The sequence below is a fragment of the Piliocolobus tephrosceles genome, chromosome 7 (assembly GCF_002776525.5).
Source record: "Piliocolobus tephrosceles isolate RC106 chromosome 7, ASM277652v3, whole genome shotgun sequence".
NCBI classification, from domain to species: Eukaryota; Metazoa; Chordata; class Mammalia; order Primates; family Cercopithecidae; genus Piliocolobus; species Piliocolobus tephrosceles.
The window spans coordinates 39,192,058-39,219,386 of record NC_045440.1 but is presented as its reverse complement, the minus strand read 5'-3'; the positions used below and the strand labels follow the sequence as shown (position 1 = coordinate 39,219,386).

At 45.0% G+C, this 27,329-nt stretch overlaps 1 protein-coding gene across 2 annotated transcripts in view; it reads left to right on the top strand.

The window, feature by feature from the left end:
- Nucleotides 1-27,329, top strand: part of ZMAT4 (zinc finger matrin-type 4) — a 365,160-nt gene that overhangs the window by 53,237 nt on the left and 284,594 nt on the right. For both annotated transcript variants that reach the window (XM_026453908.1, XM_026453907.1), the window contains exon 2: nt 22,498-22,603. In XM_026453908.1, the coding sequence (XP_026309693.1) occupies nt 22,502-22,603 (102 nt within the window). In that variant the 5' untranslated portion in view covers nt 22,498-22,501. The remainder of the gene's footprint in view (nt 1-22,497; nt 22,604-27,329) is intronic.

Sequence of the window (27,329 nt, the reverse complement as noted above, 5' to 3'; positions counted from 1 at the left end):
CTTTCTTTCTTTCTTTCTTTTTTTGAGATAGAGTCTCTCTCTGTTGCTCAGGCTGGAGTGCAGTGGCACAATCTTGGATCATTGCAACCTGTGCCTTCCCGATTCAAGCGATTCTCCTGCCTCAGCCTCCTGAGTAGCTGGGATTACAGGCACACGCCACCACGACTGGCTAATTTTTCTATTTATGGTAGAGATGGGGTTTCACCATGTTGGCTAGGCTGGTCTCGAACTCCTAACGTCAAATGATCTGCCTGCTTTGGCTTCCCAAAGTGCTAGGATTACAGGCATGAGCCACTGTGCCTGGCATTCCCCACTTCTTTTTCATAAGGGATTGGGAAAAGTGTGTGTGTTTAAAAGCCAAACAGAACAGCCTGAGCTTATGCTTTTAGTGTTCCCTATAAAATGATGACCTACCTGAACTCCTCCTGCCATTAAACATTGGAACGGACAGTAGCAGATCTCTCTGAGAGGTGAGTCTCATACAGGTTTGCAGCAGTCGTGCAGGTCTGCCCTGCCAAGTCCCCACTCTTTGGCGATGCCCAGCCCTACTCCTGCAGTTCCTGAGTCAGTCCCAACCTGGAAAGATGCAGAATGCTCCTGGAAATGAGGATGCCAAGGGGGAGTGAGGTGGAACGACGCTGCTGTGGCTCGTTAGCAGTTTTCACCATTTATCAAAGGAAATGAAAAACAAACAGTGCAATGATTTTAATTACTCTACATCGAGGAGGTGATCAAACACCCAGTGACTTTAATTATGAAATCCAGAGCCAGGCAGCTCCGCGGCAGCTTCAGCCTTGCCCAGGACACCCTCTCCCTCTGCGGACCAGAGCTCTGCTGTCCCAGCCCTGAGCTCTGCACCTTTGCTCTCCCTGTATGTCCCAGAAGAATTTATGGAAATGGGAGAATCTGGATTCTTCGTGGGCTGGGGATTGGGTTGAGTGGGATGATAGGGGCCATGGTGGAATGAATCATGGATCAGGGAGAGAGAGAGAGATGTAAAAGGTTATATATAAGAAAAGAAACACTGCAAGTGTGTTTTTTTTTTTCGTTGGGGGTTGCATTTGGAAGAAGGTGTACAAATAGTTGCTATCTCCCTGTCTCAGCTGGGGCCGGCTGGTCTGCAGACTGTTTAGTGAACGTTTGGCAGATCCAGCTGCTGTCTCTCCTAATGCCTCAGGAAGGCTGTGGGAGAGATGCTGTCTCTGGAGTTTGAAAGAGGCTGAAGTCTAAACCTTCAAATTCCAGGATTCACAGATTAGGAGAAGTCCTGCTTCCTCCCTGCTGGAGGGCCATCTGTTAGTTGGCTGGTTCTCCTCTTGACATCTTGGCGTCGTTTGGGGCCGATCCTAATTGATGGTTGGCTCTGTCATGGTTAAGTACATTTTTTCACCCTCACTTCCCCCTCCTCCACCCTTAGTCTTTTTTTTTTTTTTTATTTTTTAATTTTTTTTTAACTACCAAGTATATTGAACTTGTGAGGTTGAAACATTTCATAGCAGGCTTTTTAAACTTTTTTTTTTTTTTGCAATTCCTTGGAACAGTGAACACAGGTTTTCACTGTGTCTTCCCAGTCATCTCTTGGGGTTCTCACTGTGTCAGGACTATCTTGCCTGAACATAAGCACCTGTCTTACCTGTAGTTAGATTACAGGACACTGCTATTTTTTTTCAGAAGGCTGCTATAATCTGCCTATTGATAGACCATTTTACCAACTTCAGCAAAAGCCACATTATTTTTTCAGATGCAGAAAAATGGTCAACTGGCACACAGCGTCTGGGAGAGACCAAAACCTGAGGGCAGCTTGTTTTTAATTGCCTGGAGATACCCATTAATAACTTTTAACTTTTTGTCCTCTTCTGTGGGCAATCAACAGACTGTCAAATCTTGAAGTAAGAGCATTTTCTCTAGAGAAGCAAAGCTTTTGAAAATAGTAATGAAGATGCCTAAAGTTTTTTTCTTTTTGGAGCTGTTTGGCCATATTGATCTGGGAACAGACCCAGGGCATCCACGCACTTCGTTCAGGAGGAGATCCAAGTTGCGCGAAAATAGAGGAACTGAGCTCACTGAAAGGTGAAGTTGTAAGAGCTGTAGATGTGATATTTATTAGTGATTGATGTTCTACCCAGAGACTCACTCAGCACCTGCAGTCATGTTAACTGGGACTGAATCTCCCGGTGGACCAGGGAATTCAGTATCTTGCTTTTGTCTTTCTGGTGCATGAGTATGTGCAGTTTATGGTCATGAGGTCACCCAGTGGACTGTCCTTGCTGGAAGAATCTTGTTATTTGAGATCACACCAATGCAATCAATAGGTGCCTGAGTTCTTACCCTGATTCTGCCATAGGCCATGTGACATTATGCAAATCATTTAATTTCTTGAGGCCTCAGTTTCTTCATCTGCCAGATGTAAGAAAGATACTTTTACTACCCCAAGTGAGTTTAAAATGTGACGGATATGGGATCACTTTGGAATGCTGGAAAGTTTATTGCTAATGCAAGGTGTATTAGCCAGGGATCTCCAGAAAAACAGAACACACACACACACACACACACACACACACACACACACACAGTGAGAGAGAGCAAGCAGAGAGAGAGAAAGGACAGAGAAAAAGTCAATATGCATATATTAGATTTACTTTAGGAATCAGCTCACATGGTAATGGAGGCCAAGGGAAGGACTGCAATCTGACATTTGCAAGATGGAGAACCAAGAAAGCTAGTCATGTAATTCAACTTGAATCTGAAGGCCTGACAACCAGTAACACCCATATCCCAGGGGCCAGAGAAGATGGATGTCTCAGCTCAAGGAGAGAAAGAGCAAACTCACCCTGCTCTGCCTTTTTGTCCCATTCTAGCCCCCAACAATTGGGTGATGCCTATCCTCATTGGTGGGGGTGATCTTTGCTCAGTCTATGCAATTCAAACGCTAATCTCTTCTGGGAACACCATTGTCAACATACCCAGAAATACTGTTTTACCAGCTATCTGGGCATCCCTTAGTCCAGACAAGTTGACACATAAAATTACCTGTCACATGAGGTAAATTATTATTTCATTTACCTCCTTTCTTTAGAAAAAACAATATTCTCTTCTCCTGTCACTCTTCAGTGGTTAGGTCGGCTGGTAGAATCCCTGGGCACTTTCCAGAGTGCTCCAGACTGGGCTAAAGAAGAAGCCCAGGGTCTATTAGTTGGACTTTCGCTGAATTGCTCCATTGCCAGTTATATGAGTCTCGGTTTTCTGGGTGCACTGTGTACATAGCCTGTAAAATGGAGGGGAAAGACAGAAGGGACTGATCTTAATCTTAAAAATGTGTGCACTTTCTTGCTGGATTTATTTTCCAGTCATGCCCCAATTGCCCAATCTGCCAAAACTCAAGGCTGGCATCAAACCCCCTCTACTGATTTTCATTTCTCTGATAGCTTCTACCGTCTCATGCTACCAGGGTGTAATAATGACTTGCATGCACACATTCTGTAGATGGTAGACAAGGAGCAGTCTCAGGTGTGATTCTTGAGTCTCCTTGAGATCCTAGAGCTGGCAGCTGTTGAGTCAATATTGCACTTCTGTGGAGTAACCACTGTGAGTGTTGAAGGCTGGAAAAGTGCTAAGAGCCTGGAGATAAAAGCCCAAAATATTAGGGTTTGCTGCTGCTGCTTTAGAAAGACCAGAGAAGAGATTTTAGTCCAGCGGGAAGAGGAAGTGTCTGCTCTCCTGGGAAGCCTTCTCTCCCTTGGAAAAGCAGGATGTCATGGGTATTTTCCTCAGTTCCCTTCTAGTTCTGACCCATCTTGCAACATACAAACACCATCTTGGAGTGAACTGGACACAGGGTCCCATGAACTCCTGCTGGGTCTCTGATCCAGCCAGCACTTGGTCAGTTGTACATCTGGGGCCTTTGACCTTTGTCATGGGGCCGTGGGGTCAAGCAGTTACTGGAGAGGTTGCCCACATGAAATGTGTTAGAATGAAGGATTTGGTTCATATTTATAGACAAAGTCCTAGCAATGAGAGACTTTGACATAGTTTTGCTCCTTTTAGAAGGGAGGGGTAGAAGACAAACCCAAATTGCTTCCTGGCCTTGCCTTTCTGCCAGGGGCTTGCATTTCAGAGCAACAGATGCTTTGGAGAAGTCATTTAAAAATGTATTTTAGGCTGGGTGTGGTGGCTTATGCCTGTAATCCCAGCACTTTGGGAGGCTGAGGTGGGTGGATCACCTGAGGTCTGGAGTTCGAGACCAGCCTGGTCAACATGGCGCAACCCCATCTGTACTAAAAATACTAAAAATTAGCCAGGCATGGTGGTGGGCACTTGTAATCCCAGCTGCTCAGGAGGCTGAGGCAGGAGAATCGCTCGAGCCTGGGGGCAGAGGTTGCAGTGAGCAGAGATCGCACCACTGCACTCCAGCCTTGGTAACAAGAGTGAAACTCCACCTCAAAAAATAAATGTATTTTATAATATCCTGTAGGACTCTGGCTAACTAAAGATCAGACAAGGACCAGCCAGGTCAGAGCTCCATCATTGTTTCCTTCTTCTTGCAGAAATTTAAAGTGGAATTAAGTGATGAGAAGTGCCTAATTGTTCATGGACACTCTGTGTCACTGGCAGGTGAGGATGACTTGTAAATCACTGCTTTCTCTTGACCCCCAAATCAAGTGGAGAGTGCAGGCAGGCACTGTGCAAGGATGGGTGGACAGCAGCCTACAATTGGCTTTGCCTTTTCTGACCATGAGATCTAGAATTCTGTCAGAGCCACAAATTATTTCTCCTTTCAGCAATTGAAAAGAAAGAAAGATAACTGGAAGATAACTGAAATGCTTTAATAAGGATTATAAGACCCTCAAAGCAAGTGCTAAACCAACAGTTTGATTTCAAAGTTCTGGAAAGACCCCCAGATTTGGAATCGGACATGTGGGTTTGAGTCCTTGCCCTGTTTCTGCAAGTTCACTGTGGTCTGAATAGTGGATGAGGCCATGGGAGGGTATAGCTCAGAACAGAGGTGCACTTGGTGGGCACTTGCTTGCTCAGTCCCTTGGGGGACTGCCATTGCTGCCCCCAGGAGTCACACTTGCTTCTTTTTCTTAGTGTCACCTGTAGGTTCAGATGCCTCACCTACAGGAGGGCCTTTTGGGGTGGGAGAAGGGAAGACCTAATACTTTCTACCCAGACCTGTTTCTGATCACAGAGGCATCATTTTCTAAGCAAAGAGTGGAGCTCCTCCCTTGACTCTAGACACTGGAATGTCTACACCAGTGGGCACGTGCTGCCAGGCTCTGCCTGGAGACCGCTCTGTGCCAGGGGAGTACAGAGGCGCATCCTGCAGGCGCTCTTTTTAGGATCACCCTCTGGACTCTTCTTAGCAATGTTCAGGGTAGGACTCAAAATAGAAACAGGGAGTTCTCTTGAGACACAATAGATTACACTAGTGCATTTTACTTTTATTACTCCATTCCCAGTGCATTTTATCTTGTTATTTTATCAGTTTATTATTATCGGCTAAAGTGCTTAGAATGGTGCTGGGTACTGAGTACAGAGAAGAGAGATACTTTTTGCCTCTAAGGGGCTCACAGTCTAGAGGGGAAGCAGGCAGCCGAGCACAGCATTGCAGGGGTGTACGACACCTATGGGGCGCACACCTATGGGGGTGCACAGGGAGCCTGGGAGCCTGGGGAGGAGGCACTGACCCAGCTTGGGTAAGAGGAGTGGAGGGATGTCTCAGAGAGGTGATGCTCAGCACGTGGCTGCTGCAGAGGCGAGAACACAGTCTAGCGTTGAACAAGACGTGAAGGGGACAGGGAGCAGGCGCATTGTTGGTGGCAGCCGGGTGGGCCTCTGGAGTGGCTGGGATTGGTTGGTTGTGCAGCTGAGCCCGAGGCCTGGCCTGGTCCCAGATGCATTTACATCCAGCAGGAGTTAGCAGTTACTCAGGTTTCAAACTGGCTCTTATCAGAAACTGAGGGGTAACTGAGGTCCTGGGGAGAGTGCACCTGCTATTGGTGCCAGCTCCTCATTTGGTGAGCTCACCGCAAAACACTTTAGACTGTAGTACGTTTCACCCCGGAGTCGAGCTGCAGATCGAATGACGTCGCCAAGGACCATTGTTCCTATAGGACTAAGTAGCCTGTGATGTTGCTCTTCTTTTTTGCCCCTGACGCCAGCATCCAACAGGGTTCTATTGTACACAGTTTCCATTATGTGGGGCTCAATAGAAAATTAGCCGAAGAACTCCCCCGGGTGCCAGGTGGCTTGTAATATCTCATTAGGAATAGCTGTGTGGGAAGAAACAATATTTTTAGCAGTGGGTAGGAAGTGTTATTGAAATATGACTTATTTGACATTATGGAACTTAGAATCATCGGTTCAAGTCAGATGGTACTATAGTAACTGTAACCACATTGGGGACTGAGATCAAAAGAATGGGAACTAGAATTCAGCACTAGCTTTCGCATATGATTAAACAGTATTGAACCTATCTCAGAATACAGCGTCACCAGAAACAATGCCCTGCCTAGTACTGCATACATGCTACTCAGACAATATGTTTCTGGACTCCTGGAGGAGTTCTGAATCTGTGGGAATGGATCTGCTCTCTGACTAAAGGATGTAGCACTTTGCCAGTGTCTAATGAGGTGAGGGCCACAGTAGGGCAATGTGAGCTCTGGTTCATGGGGAGGCGAGTGAGAAGAAACGCCACAGTCAGGGTTTGCCAGGGAACAGACTTTGCAGAGTTTAGTGCTCAGGGTGCCTACCAGATGGCTCTTCGGAGGGATACCCAATGGAAGGGAGGAGCAGAAGCAGGATTGGGAAGAGGGAGAAACTGGGCTTTGGTGCAGGTACAGTAGCCTCAGCCAACTGCATGAGGAGTCGTGGAGCTGAAAAGGCCGGTCAGGGTTGGTCCATGTTGTGTTGCAGTGACTGGGCTTTTTCACCTTTGCAGCTGTCAGTTAGTAGCCGTGGGTGTCCCGGAGGCGTGGGACTTTGAGAGCATGGCCCTCTGAAGCAAGCCGTTCCTGAAGGGACAGGTTGCTGATGGCTGAGTGCCAACCATATTCTCAGCAAATCAAGGCAAGCATTTCTTCCTTGAAAGGGTACCTCAGCCATGCATCTCCCTTGTCCACCACAAGATTTCCAAGTACTTATTTTAATGTGAGTCCAGGCCACTCCATCAGTAAGCAACTCACAGCCCACTCACTTGAGAGGATCACCACTTAGTTTTGTTTGGTGGGAAATAGAAATTACTGCTTATAATAGGAACTGCTTTTTAAAATTCATACAAATGTATGGGGTACATGTGCAATTTTGTTACATGCATAGAATGTATAGTGGTAGCATCAGAGTTTTTAGGTTAGCCATCATTCATTAACTAATTTCTCATCATCCACACCCTCATTCTTCCAAGACTTTATTGTCTTTCATTCCACACTATGTCCATGTGTTATACATGTTTTAGCACCTACTTACGAGTGAGAATGTGCCTGGCTTTTGAATTTCTGTGCTTGGCATGTTTCACTTAAGATAACGGCCTCCAATCCATCCATGTTGCTGCAAAAGACGTGACTTCGTTCTTTTTATGACTGCATAGCATTCTATGGTAAACCACATTTTCTTTATCAATTCATTCATTGATGGACATTTAGGCTGATTCACTATCGTGACTAGTGCTGTAATAAGCATACAAGTGCAGGTATCTTTTTTTTAATATAGATTTCTTTTCCTTTGGGTAGATACCTAGTGGTGGGATCGTAGCTAGCGCTCAGTTTGAGGTGGAATCTCTACTTAAATATACTTTCCAATTTGACCCTAACATCTTCACATGTCACAGATTTCTGGGCTTTGCCATTCTAGACAAAATGCTTACCTGTAAGTTTCTGGAGGGTGCCACAAGAGGCAAGGCACACCTGAGCACAGCTGCCTGTCGCTGTCCCTTGTTTCCCTCTCGCCAGCCTCTGGGGATCTGACCTGGAAGCTGGTCTTTTTAGGCATCTCTGCATCACTGCTTCTGCTGGTCAGAGTCATAGAGGGCTTGTTTCTCCAAAGCTTAAAACAGTGCTTTTGGTTTCTCCCTGCCCAAGGTGATTCTTCAAAGGAAGGTAGTAAATATTCTGGACGAGGCATGAGCTGCAGGGAAAGAATGTTATTTCAGGAGTTAGGGATCTCCATTTTGCCTTTTATGTACAGGGTACATTTGGATAAGTTTCATCAATTTCCAGGGTGTCTTTTCTGCATTCTTTGGGAATGTGAAAGGGTTAGGTTAGATGGTCCCTAAGGCCCTTTCTGGTGCTTTGATGTTTTCATTCTTATCTCCATCATTAATGTGACCTCATTCTCTCTATGTCACTCACTTCCAATTGCCTTCACGTCCCACCCCTTCATTTTGACCTCTTCCCCTTCCAAATCCTTCCTTCACTGCCCACCTAAGTGTTCATGTCTTCTGTTTCCTTCCAGCTCTTCCCTGATGCTGGTCTTTTCCCCCATGGAGCGGCCCCACCTTTCCCCCACCTGGCAAGTGTGAGAGGGTGTTAGGAGGGGCAGGGCTGGCGGCATTGACTGAGAGTCAGTCTGGCCATGAGCTGGGCAGAATGGTTGAAGACACCAATAGTTCACTACCAGGCTTAAGCAGAGCTGACGAGGAGAGTGAGGAGTACCTTAGAAGTGTATCATCCCAGCCTGGGCAACATAGTGAGACCCCATCTTAAAAAAATTAAAAAGTTAGCTGGGCATGGTGGCACACACCTGTAGTCCAAGCTACTCCAGAGGCTGAGGCAGGAGGATTGCTTGAGCCCAGGAGGTTGAGGCTAGAGTGAGCCATTATATGCTACTGCACTCCAGACTGGGTAAAAGAGCAAGACCCTGTCTCAAGAAATAAAAAAATAAACAAAAGAAGGGCACCACCAGCTCACCGTGATGCTTCCATGCTGTCCCCAAAGCCAGGTACTTCCTGGCCAGGGAATAAATCTATATCAAAATCTGTATCAATACAGTCTCATTTCCTGGAAACTGGCCAACTGCTGCTCACCTCAGCTAAAAGGTGCGAAGAACGGATTTGGGGGAAGAATTTGACAGTGTAACTACATTAAGAGGTGGAGTGATGATATGTGTGGCTGCTCCTCAGCATCAGGGCTGTTGCCAGATGGCCCAGCTGTCATCTCTGGCGAGGTGACAAGACCCTGCGACTTCGATGTGCGGCACTTGCTCATTACCTGGCATCCCAGTGGTCAGGGCCATCTGCTCTGTTTGCCCCTCACAAGATGGCAAAGCAGGTTCCATAAGGCACCAACACCAATATGCCAGGGGTGAGAAGCATGGGTCTGTCCCGAACCAGAGAGAAACACAGCAGACTTCTTGGCAGGTGCCACTGGTACCTGAGAACATCCTCCTGGTCCGCGCACCTGTAAAAATGCTCCCGGTCTGTGTGCGAGGATGCACACCTTGTCCTGCAATGATACTCTGGTTTCCCACAAGTTGCTTGATTTTAGCTCCCAGAAGCCACACTCTGTTCAAATGAGAAATCGAGTAGTACTGACCTGAATGAGCATTCTCAGTGAGGTCTGCACTGTTTAGTGCCATGATCCAGAGAGCTGAGCTGGAGAGATGAGATCAGGTTCAGTCTTTGGACTCTCAGACCCTTGAACATCTCTGGCTTTTTCCAATGCTCCCATACAAAGCACATAAGAGGTTTCACTGGGTAAAAAGGAACTTCATGTTTTTTTTTTTTTTTTTCCCCAGCCATGCCAAGTTACTCAGGTTCAAGTAGAGTTAGTTAAGGTCATGCTGGATAAATCCTGGAATCGTAGTGGCTTAGTGCTTTAGAAGTTTAGTTCCCATTGACACAAAAGTCCAGTGGGCACCAGGAGTTGGAGAAATGGGGTTCTGCTCCACAGTCATCCAGGAACCAAGGTTTCCAGAGACCCTGCCTTCTTTACCATGTGGCTTCCGAGGTTGACCAGGGCGGCAACGTCCAGCCTGCAGAAGGAGAGGAGGTTAGACCAGACAGCAGGTTTTTAAGGGCCAGGCCTAGAAGTGTGTCCATCACTTTTGTGCACATTTCATCAGCCAGAACTTAATTATGTGGTGCACTAACTGCAAAGGAGCCTGAGAAATCCAGTCTGATCTTTTGTGGCCAGGAGAAAGGAAAAAAAAACAAAAAACAATGTCTCTATTGCAGAGGGTGTGGAAGATTCATTTCTAGAAAATCATCTCTCATCATTGTTGTCTACATGCTATCTATCCAGCCATTATTTGTGTATATATGTATGTTTCTGTCAATCAATCCATCGTCTATCTAGTTTCTCTGTACCTATGTTTCTATCTATTTATCTATCTATCATCATCATCTCACTATCACTAACATCAGTTACCATCGTTAATAACAGAATGAGCACCTGTACAACATCTTCTAAAGCAAAGCTGAGATCTGGCAACCGCTTACATCTGTCCATGTGTTTCTCTCTCATCGCTTCTGTCTCCCCCACCTAAGGCGATCGTCATCCTGAATCTTGTCCTCATTTCTTTGCCAAACATTTTTAGAGTTGTATCTTTTCTACATGTATGCCCAATATGTCAATATTTTCATTTCAGTTGTTTTTGACTTTATAAAAAGGATCTTGTAGATACGACCTTTGGATTCAAATTTTTCACGTAAATATTAGATTGCTATGATTCCTCTGTGTTCTGGTTTGTTGCTATGCTCCATTCATGCTGTGACTGTTCCTCAGTTTTTTCATCCACTCTCCTGTAGGTGTGCTTTTGGGCTGATTACAGGCTTTGCTATTTGAACAATGCTACTATCATCATCTCTTACATGCCTTGTGTCGTACATGAGCAAGACTTTTTCTTGCCTGAAATTAGGAGTGCAGTTGCTGTGTTGCTCAACTTGATGAGATGATGCTTAACTTTCAGCTTATCCTCCTGTGAAAATGTATACAGGAACTTGAAAGTGTATACAGGAACCTTCTCCAACTCTTGATGTGGCCAAATATTTTAAGTTTCATCAATCTCCCCATTGTTTATTGATGATCCTAATACACATGCAATAACCTTTTGATGGTTAATTTCCCATAGTGGCTGAATTCCCAAAGCAATCATTATTTTCCCAATTTCTTACTGCATCCCAAAGTAGGGGGTATCACAGGATCTCAAACCAGCTCTGAAATCTGAACGGAAATTCTAATGCAAAGATTTCACTGATGGGGTAGGCTGCTGTGTAGACATTTGTAGGGAGCGACTGGATAGTGAGTCCCTTCCTCTGCCTTTGCAACATTTAAATTCCTGTATCTTCTTGTCTTGGCCACTCTAGATACTTTTATATGGACTCTACATTTTCACTGATTTTAGGAAGGTCAGGAGACAAATCAGCACAAAGCAGTTAGAATTCCTCGGAGAAGCCCAGTCACGTTAATATGCGATAGAGGAGAAGGGAGCTAGAATGTCTGCTGGCTGACTGACAGCACTTGCAGCAACCTCAGAGTATGGATTCAAATAAAAATAATAGTTTTCCCTGCAGCAGCTTGGTCTGTCTCGTCGGTGCCTTCCTCTGCAGTTGAATACAGGTGCGGAACTATGCTTCCCCGGGCCCTGAATGCCATTGCGGCATTTAAATCTGGCCTCAATCTGTCTGGTTTCATAGGGGCAGTCTTGTGAAGATAAATCATGTAAACAAGTTACAGTAATGGAGTACTTATTTAGAAACTGTATTTTTGAAAGCATGTATCCATGTTGAAAGGAAGGGTCCTGGAGTCGTTCGGCTTGTTAAGAAAATCCACCTGTCTGGAGCAGGTACTTGCTTCACTCAGCCAGTGCATAGTAAAGTGGGGGATCCATGTGGGCTTTTCTCCATTGAGTGGGGGAGGGTAGGAACCTATTCTTTAAAATGTAAGTGGCTTTTCTGCCTGGGTGCACAGCCCTTTGGTGTGATGGAATGAGCGACGGGAAACATAAAGAGCATGTTTTATTCCCTCATATTTGCTCCTCCTCTCCCCGCTTCTCTTTGCAGGCTAGTGATCTTTTCTGTTTCTCTCTGCCTCTGCTTTCCCCCATGATATGGGCTCTGTTTTTGCTCTGACTTGAAGTGGCAAACTAGTTGATAATCCAAGCTCTCCACCCGTCACTCACTTTCTTCCCGCTGAAAGTGCAGAAAGAGAAAGCAGATGCTTTGGGCCCGCTGTGACTGGAGAAGGTGCTGGAGTTTATCCATTAGTGTTCTACAAAAGCAACCATGCTTTCCCTGACAACCGTGTTCCATCGTGCTGCCCAGACCCATCAGGTGGGTGCATTCGGGCTTGCTGCGTGTCACCGCCTGACACCTTGGGCTCTCCTCAAAGCTGCCGTGGCAGGGTGCCTTTGGAAAGCCAGACAGAACAGCTTTTGCCTTGCAGAGTCTCTGCTAGTCCCCACCTGCCTCTGGTACTCAGGTCCCTGGTCTTCTTAGGTGGAGGCAAAGGTACAGTACTGAAGCCTTAGCAAGGACCTACAGGGTAAGGAGATGTTCCAGAAGCATGACACGTGGACCTGCCAAAGCCATTGTCTTCCAGCTGACGTGAATATTCTATTTACGTGTTGAAGCAGGTGGGAAGTCTGTCTGTGTTTATGGAGGGTGGCGCATACTGGAGTCCAGAATGTGAACCTTTCCCATGAGATCAGAATCTTGTTCTCTGCTGCAGACTGAGTGCTTAGAGCAGCACCAGCCATGTAGTAAATGCTCAATAAAAATTCGTTTCATGAATAAAGAGAGAATCCAAGTGATGTTGTACGTCCAGGACTTAAGCAGAGGCCATTTGGTGAGTTACATAGAAAATCTGTGGGATTTGCATATAATTTACAGTGAAAGTCTGAAGCCTGGAGCTGGGCTGGTCAGCACCTGCTCTGCTCACGCCCCCTGGAGTCTACAATTCAGACTTGTCCACGCAGTCAAAGGACAAGGGATCAGAGAGGGGAGAGGTGGCAAGGAATCAGCTGCATGTGCCTGCCATTGGAGGTTGGACCAGAGAACCACCCTGCAGGCTGTGGCTGCCTTCGCTGCTCTGCTTCCCAGATGTCATCAGGCCAGCCTGTGCCATGTGAGACTGACAGCTATGGTTCCATGGCCTGGGGCTGGGGTGAGGCACATGTGCCCAGCAGTGGCCGCTGCCTCTGAGTCAGGAATCAAACAGCCTGGTTTTATAAGTGAAGAAAATGGTGCCATTAAAAGGCAATTATTCAAGTGGTGTGAGTCAGCGATGCAGCTCCTGGCAACGCCAGGCAGGAGAAGGCAGTGGTGTGGGCATTTTTCTCTCCCTCTCCCTCTCTCTCTCTCTTTTTAAACAAAGCTCAGGCTGGAAAGCAGAGCTTGCACCTGCATCTGGGTGATGTATGGTGAGCTACCTAGACTGCCAGATTCCTTTATCTGAGCAACATCAGGAATGGGGAAGACAGCCTCAGACCAGAAGAAAGGTCCTCATCCTGAGGAACAGGGAATTGAAAATGTCCCTCAAACTGGCTGTGTACTTGACCTTCACCCTGCCCTCAGATGCTGCATGGGGGATTCCCCTGCCTGTCAACCCAGGTGGTGTGTGAATGAAAGAAAAGTGTGTGCTGGAGCCGGTGGCCCCAGGAGGGAGGGCCGGACATTTTCCCCTGTGCTGCACCCCAGCTGCCTGCTGTTCCCTTTCTCTGGCATGATTTTGTGGAAGACCAAGATGATTTCATTTCATTTTCTTTTTTTTTCCGGAGTGCAGTGGTACAATTTCCGCTCACTGCAACCTCTGCCTCCCGGATTCAAGTGATTCTCCTGCCTCAGCCTCCGGAGTAGCTGGGATTACAGGCGCACGCAACCACTCCAGGCTAATTTTTTGTATTTTTAGTAGAGATGGGGTGTCTCCAGGTAGGTCAGGCTGGTCTCGAACTCCTGACCTCATGATCTGCCCACCTCGGCCTCTCATAGTGCTGGGATTACAGGCGTGAGCCACCACGCCCGGCCAGATGATGTTATTTCTAGAGTACTTTTCTTGTTTCTGTTTTTTTTCCCCCCTAAGTCTGCTTTGTCTGCTGCCACGGCAACCAGCCCTGCATTACCCACCTTCACGTGGAGGAAGGTGTGATGAGAACAGGACAGACCCTGCTTCCAGCCCATTCTCTGAGGCTCCTGCACGGGCAGGCCTGGCAGAGATGTTTGCGAAAACCACCCGCTGGCCTCCCGAATCTTTTTCCTGTTGTTGGTAGACAGGCTAGAGAGCAAGGAGTTTTTTCTTTCCTCAGAAGGACAGTGGCAGGGGGAAGGGAGCAAACATCAGGCAACAGCCACCAAAACACCAAATATGGGTTTAAGGTTCAGGGAATAAAAACTTGAAATGATAACAAAAGGGCAAACCAAGTCTGGAAACAAGTCAGCCCTCACTCCCGTACTCCCCTCCCTTCTGAGCAGAGTCTTGTCCCCTCTCCTTTGTTTTAATAAATCAAAGTAGAAACAAGTTCAATTGCTTTTTTGAGATGAATAATTTTTAAATTGGGCTGAGTTTAAACAGCAGTGGAAGGCCTCCTGTCTGTTTCACATTCATAACCAGGTCATAGTTCATCTTAATTGGTAGCATTTTTAGTCTGCTGTGGAGTTTGTCAAAACTGAAGGAGAGAAAAGTTCAGTCTCTCTGCCTTCAGTTCTGGGAGCCAGTGAGCTGGCCAGCACTGCCAAAGGCAGCTGGGCTCAGAGCCAGGCTGTTTGGTGGTGGCGTGGGTGGGCAGGGGGCATCATCTGGTGGGAGGTCCCAGACTGAGTGGAGAAGGTACAGCAGGACTGGGCAGAGGGCACCGTGGCTTTCTGAGGTGTCAGGCCGCATTGGAGGGCAGCAGTAGGTCATGGATCTACCGAGGGTGAGTAAGGCTACAGAGGTGCAGAATCATGGTTGTGCAGGCAGAAGCAGAACTAGAATGTCCAGGCCCTTGTTAACGTGTCCCAGCTCAGTTCAGGCAAATGTGGAAAAGAGAGTCTGAGCACTGAGGTCAGAAACAGCTTCCAAGGCTCTACCTGGACAGTCAAGGCTCCTCAGGCCCCAGCATATTAATTCTGCATCGAGTGTCTATCCTTGGCGTTCCTTTACGAATTTTTATGGTGGTCCCTAGCTGGAGGTGGCAAGGGACAAACTGAAGGGCATGCCCGGTGCTGAGGACAGATGCCCAGGGTAGGGGTAAAGGCTGTAGACACAGGGGTTGGTCCTGGCTTGGAAAACTGAGCACCACTTAGGAGCTGAGTGAGCTCTTGGTGAGTTACTTAATTGCTAACCTTGAGACTTCTCATTTAGGCAAGTCTACACAGCTCTTTGAGGGAATTAAATTGGATGATTTATATAAAGTCCTCAGCACAGGGCCTGGCTCAGGGGAAGCACTTCAGTGAAATCTTTATTCCTTCTGGGTCATGAGCTCTCACAAGGGGCCAGGTCCTGTTGGGATCATCATTAGAGGAGCTGCAATCCCTGATACTGGAGAGCTTGCACAGTCACACGGAGTGGCAGTTTGGAAATTCAGAAATCCTACCCTAAAGGCAAGAGCTGCTCTTTAGTTGAAGTGCCCGTGAGTCTTAAATTGTATCTTTAAAGGGCCAGTGAAGTATGATATGGGGGGAAAGTAGTTTATTAAATCTTCTAGAGAAGCTTTATAGGGAAATAGCCCAAATCTGTAACAGAAGGATGCCCACCTGGTGGGGAACACCAAGCCAAGGTCTTCTCGCCCCAAGGGACTGGGCTGGAGGAGATGCCACCCTGGGGCCCTGATGGCTGCGGCCGCCTGGGGCCTGCCACGGTGAGTGCTGTGGGTTCTGTTTGCTGGAGTGCTTGGGCCTCTGCCATACTTTGAATGATATGCTTCTCCCTTTGCATCCCCTTGAGAAGCAGGTCATGGGAGGTGAGCATTCATGGGAGGATGAGAGGGTGAGACAAAGTTCTCATCAAACTTCTCCGTCCGTCAGGGTCAGCGCCTTGTGACAACACAAATAGATTTTTAAACGTTTATGCAGTAAGGGGTCTTCACAGGCCTGAGTTTCAGCTGGCAGGAGGAGTGGGCAGCTGCATTTCAGTGGAAATGAGCCATCTTTGTGGATGGCATTGTTGACACAAAAGAGAAAGACTATAATAGCAATAAAAGCTATGATTTCAGTACACCGACTATGTTATCTTCCCTCTTAGCCTTTTGTGTGGTTCTATTTATTTCTCTTCTTAAATATTTACAGCATTCCTCTGAAAATAAGAATAATGATAATACAAAATTAATAGGCCGGGCGCGGTGGCTCAAGCCTGTAATCCCAGAACTTTGGGAGGCCGAGATGGGCGGATCACAAGGTCAGGAGATTGAGACCATCCTGGCTAACACGGTGAAACCCCGTCTCTACTAAATAACAAAAAAAAAAAAAAAAAAAAAAAAATTAGCCAGGCGTGTTGGCGGGCGCCTGTAGTCCCAGCTACTCGGGAGGCTGAGGCAGGAGAACAGCGTCAACCCGGGAGGCGGAGCTTGCAGTGAGCTGAGATCCGGTCACTGCACTCCAGCCTGGGTGACAGAGCGAGACTCCGTCTCAAAAAAAAAAAAAAAAAAATTAATAATATTAATGATAATGATGGTAATATCCCCTTTCTGCGTATCTCTGCTATGCCACAGTCTGTGCTGGATGGTTTATCTACATTATTTCTAATCCTCACAATAACCCTGTGAGAATTTTCCTTCCATTTTACAACTAAGGAAATCAGGGCTCAGTGAGGCTGTGTAAGTCGCTGAACAACCTAGTTGGCAAGCAACCATGCCTGGATTTGAAGCAATGTCTTTCCCTCTGAAGAGCCCTGCATGGGTTTTGGGCTTTCTGAGTCAGAAGTTATTTCAGTACCATCAGAAATGGAATGGAATGCAGAATATTAATCTTTTTAAAATAATGCTTTTGTTTCCTCTGCATAGATACCCCAAAAGACACCTGCACTTATATGTTCATCGTGGCACTATTTACAATAGCAAAGTCATGCAACTAACCTAAGTGTCCACCAGTGGTGGATTGGATAAAGAAAATCTGGTGCATAGATACCATGGAATACCACACAGCCACAAAAAGAATGAAATAGTGTCCTTTGCAGCAATAGGGATGGAGGTAGAGGACATCATTTTAAGTGAACTAACTCAGACGCAGAAAATCAAATATTGCATGCTCTCACCTATAAATGGGAGCTAAACAATGGGTACACGTAGACATAAAGATGGAGAGAAGGACAGTGGGGACTCCAAAAGTGGGGAGGAGTGGAAGAGGTAGTGAGGGTTGCACCATTACCTAGCAGGCACAGTGTTTAATATTTGAAGGATAGATGTGCTCTCCCCACCATTATGCAATATACATATGTAACAAACAGGTACCTGCACCCCCTGAACCTAAAATAAAAATTTAAAAAGAATATGACTCTTTTCCATGAAGCCCCAGATCTCTCTGGAGTTTTAGCCTGCATTCATTCCTTCAATCTGTTCTTGAGAAGCAGAAAGGAAGGTTTCACATCTGCATCTGAGGATCCTGAAAAAGGCCATTTCTTGCACCTCAAGAAATATTTCGGGAGCTGGCTGTTCTCCCCCAGCCTCTTTTTCTTCCATCTAGGTTTTGAGATCCTCTTCCTTGCATTTTTCTGCCTTCCTCCTTATGTTAAATTATTCCAAATTAGCCCCACCAATGCCCCTCCTATATATCTTCTCATGCCTAGTGGTAGTAAGATTTTTCTCTGTGCCAGGGAAAAGAATTAGCTTCTGAGTTGGAACTCATTTCTCTCCACTCTAATCCTATCCATCCTCAAATTTTCAACCCTAGTAGAACTTTCTTGAAGAGATTCTTGATAATCCTTTCTGTCTTCTCAAATCCTATATCGCTTTCCATCAGCCAAATTCTGCTGGAATTAGTTGCCTGTGCCTTAGGTGTTGGTGTGTGTATGTCTCTTCTTACTCAGTAGCTCAGAAAGATTTGGAAGACAGGGGTTGTGCCTCTGTTATCCCTGAGCCTCACTCATAGTAGATTTCCCCAGACCATTATAGAATCAACAAAAGCACTCCTCCTTGATGCCCCCCTTTATTTCTGATACCTTGATGCACCTCTGAGACTCACACTGTCAGTGCTATACACATGGATCTGTAGAAACTCAGACCCCCAGGACAGCACATGAGAATGTGACCAGACTCCCTGCTCTAGTACTGCGTCCACCTCCGGTGGAGGCCTCTTACCTCCATTGCGGATAGCGCCATCCTCTGTGAGTACTGCAGAGTGATGAGAGGTCATTCAGATCCTCCAGTAGTTGCCTGGCAATGTGCCTGGCTTTGCAATGTGCCTTTGCAATGTGCTGGGCCTGGGAGTACAAATAGTGCTTTCTGTTTCAGACCCAGGAAATCAAATTCTTCTCTTCCTCTACTCTTCTATTCCTCCTCAGAATGTCCCAGGGGCTCATGGCACAGCAAGATACAAATGTTTCCAGGGGGGAGGTCACTAGACACTGGATCTGGTGGGACAGATTGGACTGACCAGTAAGTGATCAGTGGCTCTGTCTCTAATCCAGCTGCTGGAGTACAGCATGGGCTCGTCAGGACCATGGACAAGGCTAAAAAACTGGAAATCTTGTTTTTTTTTTTCTTCCTTTTTCTTACCAGCTGTCTTGGTGAAGACAGTGAAGGCCAGTAAAGCTAAAATCCTCTTCCAAACAAACCAGGGGAGGGGAGCAAGTGACATCCTCCCTCCTTGGAAATTCCAGTCTTTGCATCATAAATCGGACCCTCTGGTTGTCTAAAGTGAGCTACATGGACAGAGCTCTCTCTTTCTGGAGGAAAGCCCTCATGTAAAAACCAGGTTGACACTTGTCCACTAATTGCCTCCCACTGGAATGTAACTTGTTCAGGTATTCCACTCAGGTGTCATCGATTTCAGAGGGGTCCTTATTGCCTTTTTAAAAATTGCATACGGACTTGTTTGAATCAATATTCTTATATAAAACAGTGGAAAAAGCCATGATATTTTCTCTTCCCTTGAATTTTTTTTAGTATACACATTTTATATTCTGCCTTTAAAGCTATTTCTGTTGCACAGCTGCTTTACCGAGACTCAGACTCCTACGGGCCTGCTTGGTCCGACACATACCTTGAATATTCTTTCACAGTGTTTGATTTTTGCAGTTGGTTGTATAATGAGGAAGGAGTGTGCAGTGAATTTGGAGATTCCTATTAATGAGGTCACCCGTGAATCTATTTTCGTATGCTTCTTTATTAGAAATAGCAGGGAACACGATAATATTTAAACACAACCACTTATAGGAGCTTGGCTTAAAAAATATACCTTAGCAAGTTTTCTTTTCCCATTTGGCATTTCAAAATGTTGTACTACAGTTTCTCATCATCAAAACATCTCTTCTTCATTTACATTCTGGGACCTGAATAGAGACCATTACAAATGACTACGATATTGTGGGTTGGCACTGGAATTGGCAATCCTCTGCCTCAGGTAGACCATCTCCGGAGTGCCCCCATTCTGTTCTTGGTCTTGCTTTTGAAGATGGACTATAATGAAATAGTCTCAGGACAAGATGGTAAGGCTGGGTAGGAAGTAGAAGAGTGTTATCTTCACTTTTCCTAATGTTCCCTTAAAGAATAATTTATCTGAATTTAGATTTGGAAGCCACATAATTTTCTAGTGTGATGATGTATCAAAGTTAATTTAACCCACTTTCTATTGTTGGATATGTTAGGTGCTTACAATGTTTTGTTAATATATATATAACACGTGAAAATATCTCACATAAGTTCCTTTTTATAATTTTTATTTTTGTAGAGACAGACTCTCTCTATGTTGCCCATACTGGTCTCAAACTCTCGGCCTCAAGTCATGCTCCCACCTCAGCCTCCTAAAGCACTGGGACTATAGGCGTGAGCCACGGTGCCCCGCCCTCACATAAACACTCGAAGGAGAATATCTCATGAGAAATGGAGACTGGTGTGGTCCCATGTCGTACCTAATGATCGAATCACTGAACAAAAACTACTGCGGGACAGATTTTAATTCAACCTAAGAAAAACTTAACAACTAGAGCTTCTGGCCTCTCTGGAACAGGTTGCCTTGTGGGGGAGGAGGTGAACCTGCAGGCATAGCAGGCGCTAGACTCCAGGCCAACTGGGCCACCTGCCAGATGTGGTCCTTCTTGAAATAACAGGCCTACGTCAACTGTGAGACACAGTGGTACCCGGCATAACTATTGCTTGCTGGGGGCATTGAAAAATCACAGGCATTATTGTCTCTTAGGAGCAGAAACTGTGAATCCTTTTGAATTGCTGAATACAAATGCCCTGAATGAGCCACTAGAGCCAGGGCCAAGGACAGAACATGAGACTGGAGTTGTTGAGGCAGACATCCTTTTATTTCAGGCAGATACTTTATGAATGTGGCCTGGTTATTTAGATCATTTCAAAAATCACCTAAAGTGAACCATGGTCCTTCACTTTGTTGCATTGCTCAGGACTTGCCCAACATCTTGCCAACATCAGGATGTTATTAAAAATATATTACTGATCCCTTTCAAATGCAGAGAGTTTTATCGTTGATATAGCACTTTCTCATATATTTCTCCCTGTGATCTTCACTATCACTTTCTAAGAAGGCATGGCAAATATTATTATCTCAATTTTTATATGGGGGAAACTGAGGCATGGAGCATTGAGTGACTCACCCAATGCCATGTGGTAGCATCAGACCTGGGATGGATCTAGCCTGTGGAAATTGGAATCATGCAAGCGAGGCAGTATTTTTGGCTATGCAAATGACTAGCAATGTAACTTTGGGCAGTCTTATAGGTAAGATGATGGTGGTGGAATAAGATAAAGTCCAAAGTGTCTACCATATTGCTGTTGTCTGAGATTCTCCTGCCTCTTCATACAGCATGCTGTCTACCATGGTCTGTACTTCTTGCTTAGCAGGTAGGAGGTGAAACAAGTGGAGTTTGTGGGTTGAGTGAAGCAATAGGATGCACTCGGGTGTGTTTCCAGGGTGGTAACATGAGATCCTTCAGCTGCCACAAGATCCGTTTCCAACAGATCACTTTCAGAAGCTTGAGATCCTTGGCTGCATTTTGATTCTGGGTTTGGAATTTGAGAATATATTTATTTACTTTGTGGGTTCAGTTGGGCTGTGTGGTGGTGGAGGTGGCCTTTATGAATTCAACAACCCTAAGTGGAGAAGAGTCAGCTTGAATAGTGAGGTTTCCCCGTGTTACAAAGTATGGGGTTGCAAGGAAAGTTATAGTTTAGTCTGATTCTATTTTTTAGTTTTCTAAGTGTAACTATTTAACTCTAAGCTAGATTTTATACTGCTTAAAGGCTCTAGACAAAGCTAACTTCTTCCTTGACTACAAAAGTAAAATGTGATTGTTGAAGAAAAATTTAAAAATGAAGACAATTGCAAAAGCAATTTTCTGTCATTTCCCAAAGATATGTGCTATTAAAATTATGTTATAATTTCCTGGAATGTTTTTAATGCATCTATACATATTTTAAAACAAATTTAGTGTAATACTATACATACTTATAAATCTCTTTTGTTAATAGTAAACCTTTTCCTAATATTCCCTTAAATAATAATTTATCTGAATTTAGATTTGGAAGCCACATAATTTTCTAGCGTGATGACGTATCAAAGTTCATTTAACCCACTTTCTATTGTTGGATGTTTTAGGTGCTTACAATGTTTTGTTAATATATATAACACGTAAAAATATCTCACATAAATTCTTATTTAGAATTTTTATTTTTGTAGAGACAGAGTCTACGTTGCCCATGCTGGCCTCAAACTCTTGGTCTCAAGCCATGCTCCCACCTCGGCCTCCCAAAGCACTGGGACTACAGGCGTGAGCCATGGTGCCCCGCCCTCACATAAACTCTTGGCAAGACATTAGATGTAAGTCTGGTTTGTTCCAACAGAAAAACTATAGCTGGATTTCTATTTTTTAGGGTATAGCCACTCTGTTGAGCATTTGTGAGAAAATTATAACCTAGGCACGTATTATTATGGTTAATTGATATGGTAACGTCAAGAGTGTAGGGAGACCCATCCCTCTGTCATCATTGTCAGACCTGTTACTGTGATCCTGGCTTTTCACACGGTTAATATCCTGCATAAACATCAAAGCAGGCCAGGCGCGGTGGCTCACGCCTATATTCCCAGCACTTTGGGAGGCCAAGGCGGGTGGATCACAAGGTCAGGAGATCGAGACCATCCTGGCTAACACAGTGAAACCCTGTCTCTACTAAAAATACAAAAAATTAGCCGGGCGTGGTGGTGGGCGACTGTAGTCCCAGCTACTCGGAAGGCTGAGGCAGGAGAATGGTGTGAACCCGGGAGGTGGAGCTTGCAGTGAGCTGAGATCCGGCCACTGCACTCCAGCCTGGGAGACAGTGAGACTCCGTCTCAAAAAAAAAAAAAAAAGAAAAAGAAAAAAAACATCAAAGCAGTGGACTCATTTTTCTTTTCTGTTGATTCTCCTGTAGCCTGATGAAGTCCTCCGATATCGATCAGGATTTATTTACAGACAGTTACTGCAAGGTGTGCAGTGCACAACTGATCTCCGAATCACAGCGTGTGGCCCACTATGAGGTAAGGACAGCGTTTCCCACTCTGTTTGCAAATGCAGGAGGGAGCAGCCCCGGTCATTGTTGTAGGACTCCAGGATCCTCCCTCTGGACTTGGGGCAGATTTGAAGAACCACAGGACTTGAACCTGTAGAGTCTGAGGTCAAGGCCAGGACAAGTGTATATGTGTGGGGTTGGGAGTGAGGGTTGGGGATGTCATTGTCAGACGCTGGCTGCTTCCCAGATCCTGTTTTTAAATTTGTGTCTCAGCCCCTGGAGTCTCTGCTTGGGCTTTTTCTACTTGGTAAATCTGTTTCTGTGCATCCACGAAGTTCCCTTCAGGGATCCAGGGTGGAATGCATTGTGCCAGCTTCTGTCTCCGCCTGTGACCCCGACGATAAGCTCAGAAGACCTTTGTTAACCACTGTAGGGGAAGGTATCAGCAAGCGATGAAGCAGCCGTTGGCCACTTCCTCTTTGAAAATTGTTTCCACCTGATGGCCAATACCCAACATGTGCTTATCACGATCAAGATGCCTTCTGCAGAGTTATAACCAAGTTTTAAAGTGCAAATACTCTCCAAAGTCATAAATTAGTGGCACTAGCTCTTTAGAATGGAGGAGCAAAAGACTGCTTTTTGATCCTCTATTGGGAGCAGAGGATGAGAGCAGAGAGTTTGGCCTGTGTCCGAGGATGAGGAGCGAATGAGGTGCTGTGGATGGAGTAAAGAGAACTGGGGGATCCCAAGACGCTGAGCGCTGCTAGGGAATGTTCTGTTTTCAAGAGAACATATACCAGTAGGAACATGAATCAGTCTTTCTTTCCTTCCTTCCTTCCTTCCTTCCTTCCTTCCTTCCTTCCTTCCTTCCTTCCTTCCTTCCTTCCTCCTTCCTTCCTTCCTTCCTTCCCTCCCTCCCTCCCTCCCTCCTTCCTTCCTTCCTTCTTTCTTTTCCTTCCTTCCTTCCTCCCTCCCTCCCTCTCTCTTTCTCTCTCTTTCTTTCTTTCTTTTTCCTCTCTCTTTCTTTCTTTCTTTCTTTCTTTCTTTCTTTCTTTCTTTCTTTCTTTCTTTCTTTCTTTCTTTCTTTCTTTCTTTCTTTCCTCTTTCTCTCTTTCTTTCTTTTTCTTTCTTTTTTTTGAGACAGGGTCTCACTCCATCACCCAGGCTGGAGAGCTGTGGCACAAGCATCACTCACTGCAGCCTCGACCTCCTGGGCTCAAGCAATCCTCCCACCTTGGCCTCCTGAGCAGCTGGGACTACAGGCATATGCCACTGCACTCAGCCAATTTTTAACTTTTATTTTTAGTAGAGACTGGGTCTTGCTAAGAACATGAGTTTTCAAGTGTAAGAACTTGTAAGTAATTTTAGATTGGAAGGCTTAGCCAGCAATTTTCTTCTTGTCTGACAAGTCTGACACATGCCAGTTGTCACTGTCATTACGCAAACTCTGGTGGGCCTCAGATTCCTCTGTGCACAATAAAAATAATTATAATAACACACACACATATGCACCCAGAAAGACAATCAACAGGCTCTGCATACTCCTCAGGATTTTGTGGTGACCAAATGAGATCTATCGAAATTGCACCTGTGAAAATGCTTTAGAAGCTGTAAGGTCTACCAAACATGCAAAGTTATATGCTTATTCATCATTAACTCCTTTGCAGCAATGTTTTGATGAAAGCAAATGTTTGATGAAAACTTTTAAAATCAGCATCTGTGAAAAAATTCATATATTGTTAAAAGGCAACCAAGTGTTAGCAGTCAAAAGAATTATCTAAAAATGTCCATCGTTTGAAAGTAAGGACTTTCTAATTTCTGTGACTATGGCTTCATAAACACACACACACACACACACACATACATACATATATATGTATGTGTGTGTATATATGTATGTATATTTTTGTGTGATGGAGTCTCACTCTGTCGCCCAGGCTGGAGTGCAGTGGCACGATCTCAGCTCACTGCAACCTCTTCTTCCAGGGTTCAAGTCATTCTCCTGCCTCAGCCTCTCCAGTAGCTGGGACTACAGGTGCGTGACACCACACCTAGCTAATTTTTTTGTATTTTTAGTAGAGACAGGGTTTTACTGTGTTAGCCAGGATGAACTCAATCTCCCGACCTCGTGATCTGCTCACCTTGGCCTCCCAAAGTGCTGAGGTTACAGGCGTGAGCCACCATGCCTGGCCATATGGTTTTATTAGTATGTTTTCCCCAGTTAAGGAAATGGGGGAATTAGTCCCTGCTCTGAAATTCCATAGCCTCCTATTAGTACTTTATGTTCTTCCTTTATTAGACTTTTTGTGTTCATTTGTAAGCATCTTACTAGATTCATGAGGACAGGAACAGAGTTTTATTCATTTGATCTTTCATAATTGCTGGAATAGTGCCTGCTCATGACAAGTGTTCAGTGAGCGTTCATGGAGGGATGGGTGTGTTACAAAACTGTACTGGTGACCCTGCCCCACATTGCCTGATTAGAAAAGTAATGTCAGAACTTTTCTAATGTCAGAATTTTTCATTGAAAACAATGAAAAATTGTTTAAAGGAAGAAAAATTTCAGCTGCTCAATTAAGTGTTTAGTTATTTGATCGCACATTTTGCACATTTTCCTGTTAACATACTGTACCCTTGCTGTTGTACAATCTAATTCTTTAGAGAATGTGTTAGTGTTTGTTGAAAGTAGCTAGATGACATAGAGAAAATAAAGCAATTACAATAGATCTGCAATTAACAGTGTTACACATCATCGAGATAACATTAAATGCATTCCCATTAAATGTGGATGGGAACTCTCTGAATGATATTTCCCTCCCTTTCTCCAGGCAGAGGTAAGGCCCTTTCTACAGTGAGAAATAGCTGTGCATTCTTGCCACAAGGCTGCTGAGCATGTGAAAAGGACACAGTCAGGACTGAGGATACCTTATATCAATCTCCGGTCTCCCCAGCTTTGGTTGAGGCTTCTCCAACACCACTTCTTTCTCTCTAAGAAAATGGCGTGCGTCAGACGATCTCTAAGGCCATTTGAAAACTGATATTCTGATTCTACCAATCTGCCGCTTCCCTCTAGAGACACCTTCCTTGCTGAAGTGACTTATGGAATGGGTCTCTGGGAGATCGAAATTCCATTCAATTCATTGAAACTGTTGTCACATTTAGTCTCCATGCCCCATTACTGATTTATTGTGTCAGTATGATTTCATTTTTCAGTTCAACCCGATAATTTTCTCAGCTTCCCTATAGGGCAAATCAGTGAGAATCCACTGTGTATTTTCTGTATATCCAGCAATATTAGTGTTAGTTATTGTAGGGGATTCTGGACCTATATGAGAAATGATCCTTGTCCCTGAGAAGCTCATAAACATCATTGAGAGAAAAAGTCACAGATAGTTCAGTGTGGCAAAATGCCTGTGTGATTCCAAGCACATGATCTGTAGAATTCTGCCGTCTGCTTTTAAGGAGCTACTGGTGGAATTTGATACAAAGAAAGTGTTAGTTCTTTTGCTGACTTGGCGTCCTGTTGTATGCCACAATGTGCTGTTAACTTTGTAGATATTTGCATATTACAATTTAAAAGAGGGAGGCATCACTTAGAGCTACTATGGCCAAGAAAGACTTGTTGGAGAATGTCATGATTTATCCGTGCATCCACAAATGGGTTAAGTTTAGGCGTGAGTGGAATGAGAAAAATCTTGGTATCAATATTTAAGGAGTATTGAGGGGGCTACCCTGGCAGGATTGTGTTAGGAAAGGATGGGGTCAGGATACCAAGGAAAGAAGAGTTTGGAATCTGTGAGGCTCTTAAGCATTTGGCAGCATAACTCTTTAACTGAATATTTCTAAATGACAGTAAGTTGGTGGTGGTCAGGGCGTATCGTTGGGGAAAAGAATGGCTTTTGGTATGGCTTTTGTTGTGAGACTATGTGTTAGTCTTCCAAAGTAGGAGAGCAAAACAAAACAGATGGGTTAATGCCTAATAGTTGCACACCCCATTTAAAAGGCTGAACCTTCGCACAAGAGGACAGAAAAACCTAATATATGTCTAATCAACCAAACCTTTACATGCTATGCTTTAAAAATCTCTTTTTGCATATGAAGTCCTCAGGTGGAAAAAAATGGGGAACAAAGAGGCATTATTATTTTTCTTACTTGCTAAGCGTTAAGAACACGTTAACGTTTCAGTAGGAAATATAATTAGATGTCTCTATTCACCGGACGAATAGTCTGAGTCAACAGACACAGACACAGAAGGAAGACAAAGCTTTCAGAGGAAAGGGCCTAAGCATTACAGGGGTAAAAACCAGTTTCCCAGGGAGGCCATTTGTGTGCTTTGCTGCAGTTTCAAGTGGCTAAAGAATAATTTCCTGCCAAGGGAAAGAGTTCTTGTATGAGTGAAGGAGTGACTTTCTGCAATGTGGGAAGAAGAAAAAAGTACAGGGCAGAAAGATGATATATGTGTGTGTACACACATACACACTCCCTCCCACACACATAAACACACACCCACCCCCAACCTCCAACACACACACCCCCACCCACACATACACATACACACACATACTCTCTCCACACACATAGACACACACCCACCCCCAACCCCCCAACACACACCCACACCCACACCCACACATACACACACACACACACACTCTCCCCCACACACATAGACACACACCCACCCCCAACCCCCAACACACACACCCCCACCCACACATACATACACATACACACACACACACACACTCTCCCCC